Below are 6,000 nucleotides of genomic sequence, written 5' to 3'. Positions count from 1 at the left end.
CTGAAATTCACCTGTCTGTCTCTCTCACCTGTCTGTCTCTCACCTGTCTCTCACCTGTCTGTCTCTCACCTGTCTGTCTCTCTGTCTGTCTCTCACCTGTCTGTCTCTCACCTGTCTCTCACCTGTCTGTCTCTCACCTGTCTGTCTCTCTGCTGTCTCTCACCTGTCTCTCACCTGTCTGTCTCTCACCTGTCTGTCTCTCTGCCTGTCTCTCACCTGTCTGTCTGTCTCTCAGATGTGTCTGAAGACTCGGAGTCGGCCCTCCCTCAGGAGAAAGGTATGTGTGTACTACTGTGTATTATTGTTGTGTAATGTGTGTATTATTGTTGTGTAATGTGTGTATTATTATTGTGTAATGTGTGTATTATTGTTGTGTAATGTGTGTATTATTATTATTGTGTAATGTGTGTATTAGTGTTGCGTATTGTTGTGTAATGTGTATTCCAGTGACCCGCTCTTCTTCTTCTACAGAAATGTCTGCTGAACACTTCGCTGGTATGTTTGCTCTCCTGGTTCAGACCTCAGATTTATTTAAATAAAGTTTATCTGTGAGCACCTGAAGATCAGACAGTAAAGGCGAGTGTGTGTCGTCCAATCAGAGCGCTGCGGGGCAGATCCGGAGACGGGTCCCTGCAGAGCGGCATTTCAGAACTGGTTCTACAGCCGAGAGACGGGAAGCTGCCAAACCTTCATCTACGGAGGCTGCCAGGGCAACAAGAACAACTACGAGACCAAGCAGCACTGCATGGACACCTGCACAGGTGAGAGACACCTGTCCGTACTGTCTGTACCTGCACAAGTGAGACACACCTGTCTGTACCTGTACAGGTGAGAGACACCTGTCCGTACTGTCTGTACCTGTACAGGTGAGAGACACCTGTCCGTACTGTCTGTACCTGCACAGGTGAGACACACCTGTCTGTACCTGTACAGGTGAGAGACACCTGTCCGTACTGTCTGTACCTGCACAGGTGAGACACACCTGTCTGTACCTGCACAGGGGAGAGACACCTGTCCGTACTGTCTGTACCTGCACAGGTGAGAGACACCTGTCCGTACTGTCTGTACCTGTACAGGTGAGACACACCTGTCTGTGTCTGTACCTGTACAGGTGAGACACACCTGTCTGTGTCTGTACCTGTACAGGTGAGACACACCTGTCTGTGTCTGTACCTGTACAGGTGAGACACACCTGTCTGTGTCTGTACCTGCACAGGTGAGACACACCTGTCTGTCTGTACCTGCACAGGTGAGAGACACCTGTCTGTAGCTGTACAGGTGAGACACCTGTCCGTACTGTCTGTACCTGCACAGGTGAGACACACCTGTCTGTACCTGCACAGGTGAGACACACCTGTCTGTACCTGCACAGGGGAGAGACACCTGTCTGTAGCTGTACAGGTGAGACACATCTGTCTGTACCTGCACAGGTGAGAGACACCTGTCTGTACCTGTACAGGTGAGACACATCTGTCTGTACCTGCACAGGTAAGTTGTTGTTGTTGTTAATGGACTCTTGTCTCTCTGCAGTCAGAGTGCTGCCATCCTCAAGGAAAGCCCCGCCCCCTGCAGCTGATAAAGGTATGTCACCATGTTTCAAATACCTGTCGGAGGTCTGCACACCTTTTATTCTTCAGGTGTGAGGCCTGTACGGTGACCTCTGACCCCAGTCATCATTCTGTTTGTAGACTCAGAGGCCTGTACGGTGACCTCTGACCCCGGGCCCTGCCGCGCGGCCTTCCCCATGTTTTACTACGACCTGAACACCGCCAGCTGCCAGCCCTTCCTCTATGGGGGGTGCCGAGGAAACAGGAACCGCTACAGCAGCCTGGAGGACTGCATGACCCGCTGCCAGAACACAGGTAACCCTTTCAACCCTTTCTGATACGTGTGTGTGTGTGTGTGTGTGTGTGTGTGTGTGTGTGACGCTGTGTTTTGTTGTGCAGGTTCCTTTGACACTCGTGGGAAAGCTCGTGACCGCTGGACTGCAGGTCAGTTTTTACTGTAAAGTCTAAAGAACACGTCATTAAACTTCCTGTGTTCGTTATTGTTCCTTCAGTTAGAGATCTAAAGAGGAACACTGATTAATCATGAAATATTTAACAACATTCTGACGGACGAAGAGCTTCTCCTTAACGTTACAATCATCCATCTGCAAGATACAATTTAATTTTTCCTTTTTGCTCACGTTTGTGGTGGCCTATTTTGTTTTCAACCACCGTTGATGACATATATGTTTATGCTCATAAAATGATCACAACAAAGATTGTCAATCACAAATGTAATTTAGATTAAAGTAACAATATCTTCAACAAAAAAAGTCCATCATCTGTCATCACCTTTCAAAAGTAATCAAACAATAGCTGTCTCTGCAATGTGGTCTCTTCTCTTCCTTGTATTCTTTTTCATATCCACTAGATGGCGCTCGGTAGGATTAAAGCACTGATATTCAGGTTCTAGTCATCTTGAAAAGTCTGAATCTGGATCCGGGTGATCCTATCCTGAATTGCTTTGAACTCCAGGGACAAAATCTGGCAGACTTGTCTGATCCTGGATCCCAAAAAATGGAATTTCAAAATCTGATCCAGGTGTTTTCAAGATCCAGGTGTTTCAAGATCCAGGTGTTTCAAGATCCAGGTGTTTCAAGATCCAGGTGTTTCAAGATACCGTGTTTCAAGATCCAAGTGTTTCAAGATCCCCGTGTTTCAAGATCCCGTGTTTCAAGATCCCGTGTTTCAAGATCCCGTGTTTCAAGATCCCGTGTTTCAAGATCCAGGTGTTTCAAGATACCGTGTTTCAAGATCCCCGTGTTTCAAGATCCCGTGTTTCAAGATCCCGTGTTTCAAGATCCAGGTGTTTCAAGATCCCCGTGTTTCAAGATCCCCGTGTTTCAAGATCCAGGTGTTTCAAGATCCCCGTGTTTCAAGATCCAGGTGTTTCAAGATCCCCGTGTTTCAAGATCCAGGTGTTTCAAAATCCCCATGTTTCAAGATCCCCGTGTTTCAAGATCACCGTGTTTCAAGATCCCGTGTTTCAAGATCCCGTGTTTCAAGATCCCGTGTTTCAAGATCCCGTGTTTCAAGATCCCCGTGTTTCAAGATCCAGGTGTTTCAAGATCCCCGTGTTTCAAGATCCAGGTGTTTCAAGATCCCCGTGTTTCAAGATCCAGGTGTTTCAAAATCCCCATGTTTCAAGATCCCCGTGTTTCAAGATCACCGTGTTTCAAGATCCCGTGTTTCAAGATCCCGTGTTTCAAGATCCCGTGTTTCAAGATCCCGTGTTTCAAGATCCAGGTGTTTCAAGATCACCGTGTTTCAAGATCCCCGTGTTTCAAGATCCGTGTTTCAAGATCCCGTGTTTCAAGATCCAGGTGTTTCAAGATCCCCGTGTTTCAAGATCCCCGTGTTTCAAGATCCAGGTGTTTCAAGATCCAAGTGTTTCAAGATCCCCGTGTTTCAAGATCCCCGTGTTTCAAGATCCAGGTGTTTCAAGATCCCCGTGTTTCAAGATCCCTGTGTTGCGAGATACCCGTACTTCAGAATACTTGTGTCCGTCAATACCGTGTTGGGTCATACCCCTGGACGCCCCAGTGTAACAGTGCTCTCCCCTCATGTTGATGTCTCTGACAGGATGTTTATGATCTTCCTCCTCTCAGCCGTCTTCCTCTTCGTCACGCTGGCAGTCGTCTCCACTCTGCTGCTGACGACCCTCGTCATCATCACTCTGAGACGCCACCGTCTGGCCCGCCGCCTGTCCTCCTTCAGGTAACATATACATATATATATATATATATATATATAGTTCTGTATGTGATCAAATAGGCTGTGGTATAATGAAATGTGTTTCTCCCTGCAGTGATAAGGAGGAGCTGCTCCCAGACGAACAATTTTCTGTGGAGTCCCTGAACGTCTCAGAGAACCCCAAACCAGACCAGGCCTGAGGAGATCTGATCATATTAATCTGGAATAACTCTAATATATAACTATAATCTGGATTGTCTCTAATATATAACTGTAATTTGGATTACCTTTATGATATGACTGTTATCGGGATTATCTTTAAATATAAACTAATCAGGATCATTTTGATAATAATATTAGTTTAGTTTGGCTGCTATCATTGATTTATTAATACATAAGAAAACTAAATTGATAATAAAACAATTATTTGTAGAACAATACGTAATCATTTGACGCTGCAGTTTACCATTTGATTGAGGAACTGTTATGTTAGTAATTTCTCGTTTAGTTTAAAACATATTAAAATGAGCGGATTTGTACCGATATGAGTTTATATTTTAAAAGTTATTTATGTTGCCATTTCAAAGTGGTGAATACGATGACTTCTGATTATCGTTCAGCGCTAATCTGTCGTTTAATACAAAAATATTTTCTATAAAGTCTGGTTTTTAAATCGTTGTAAACTGTATAACCTTTATACCTGCGTCGTGCCTCAAGATGATTTACACTTTAATAGTTTATGAAGTTAATGTGAAAACACGTTTTAATGAATGACCGTGCTGCAGGGAGAGGAAATCAACCAATCACAGCCCTACATGGAGCCTACTTCCCACAATGCGTCAGGACTCTGATTACCTGGGGCCTACGTTTCCCATAATGCAACAGAGCTTTGATTCCCTGGAGAACACGTTTCCCATAATGCAACAGAGCTGTGTTTATTGATGGATTAGTACTTTTGATTAGTTAGTAATTGATAAAGGATCCTCCAACACTATTATTTGGATAGTTTCATATCGAACCAAAATGAATTAACTGATATTCTGTCATGCTGTGTTTTAATTAAAAGAGCTCCAGAATAAGTTTATTTTTGTCTGTGATTAAAGTTTCTGTTTTTACATATGAAGGGTTTTTCTTTGTCTAAAAAAAAAGTGTATTTACACTTCAATGTTTTCATGTTCATATTTGATCTTGTTTTTCATTCTCACAAACCGATGATGTTGTTCCAGTTGTTAAACTGTAATATTAGACATTTCTGATATCTCTTCCTGGTTGCTGTGGTTCCTAAACGTTTCCACTTTGCAATAACACCACTCACAGTTGATCGTGGAATATCTAGGAGAGAAGAAATGAACTGACCTGTTGCAACAGTGGCACTCTGTTACAGAACCACGTTGAATTCAGTGAGCTCTTTAGAACGAGCCATTCTTTCACACATGTTTGTATGGCTTCATCGGTCTGCGACCTTCAGCACTCACTGGATCGGTTCGCAACCGAGTGTGAAGCAGCTGGGATGAGGATCAGCACCTCCAAATCTGAGGCCATGGTTCTCAGCAGGAAACCGATGGACTGTCCACTCCAAGTAGGGAATGAGTCCTTACCCCAAGTGAAGGAGTTCAAGTATCTCATCCTTTATGATTAATTGGAAATGGGGGACCCTGATGTAAACAAGACGAAAGTCTTTCTCTGGTCTGCATCCCCTTAACAATTGTATGTTTTGAGCTGTACTTTACTGTACCCAATATACAAGCTGTTAATAAACTTTTCAATCAATCGGGGTCTTGTTCGCGAGTGAGGGAACAATGGAGCGTGAGATGGGCCGGAGAATCGGAGCAGCGGGAGCGGTACTGCAGTCGCTTTACTGCACCGTTGTGACGAAAAGAGAGCTGAGCCAGAAGGCAAAGCTCTCTGTCTACCGGGCCATTTTCGTTCCTACCCTCACGAAGGATGGGTCATGACCGAAAGAACGAGATCGCGGATACAAGCGGCCGAGATGGGTTTTCTCCGCAGGGTGGCTGGCGTCTCCCTTAGGGATAAGGTGAGAAGTTCGGTCATCAGGGAGGGACTCGGAGTTGAGCCGCTCCTCCTTCGCGTCGAAAGGAGCCAGTTGAGGTGGTTCGGGCACCTAGTTAGGATGCCACCTGGGCGCCTCCCTAGGGAGGTGTTCCAGGCACGTCCAGCTGGGAAGAGACCAAGGGGTAGACCTAGGACCAGGTGGAGGGATTATATCTCTTCGCTGGCCTGGGAGCGCCTTGGGATCCCC

General features: G+C 45.3%; 1 protein-coding gene across 1 annotated transcript; it reads left to right on the top strand.

Annotated features, from left to right (window-relative positions):
- Positions 1-235: 235 nt before the first annotated feature.
- spint2 (serine peptidase inhibitor, Kunitz type, 2) lies at positions 236-4,859 on the top strand (the record flags this gene model as incomplete). The annotated part of the gene is given in 8 exon segments (XM_034233727.1): positions 236-277; positions 448-495; positions 600-761; positions 1,531-1,581; positions 1,689-1,862; positions 1,947-1,991; positions 3,656-3,764; positions 3,856-4,859. Coding segments are annotated over 8 exon segments (716 nt in total), but the record flags the coding sequence as incomplete, so codon positions are not given.
- Between the last annotated feature and the right edge of the window lie 1,141 nt (positions 4,860-6,000).

The sequence above is a fragment of the Gymnodraco acuticeps genome, unplaced genomic scaffold (genome assembly GCF_902827175.1).
Source record: "Gymnodraco acuticeps unplaced genomic scaffold, fGymAcu1.1, whole genome shotgun sequence".
Classification (NCBI taxonomy): Eukaryota; Metazoa; Chordata; class Actinopteri; order Perciformes; family Bathydraconidae; genus Gymnodraco; species Gymnodraco acuticeps.
Note: the sequence above shows the minus strand (reverse complement) of the source record. Positions and strands in the feature narration are given on the sequence as shown.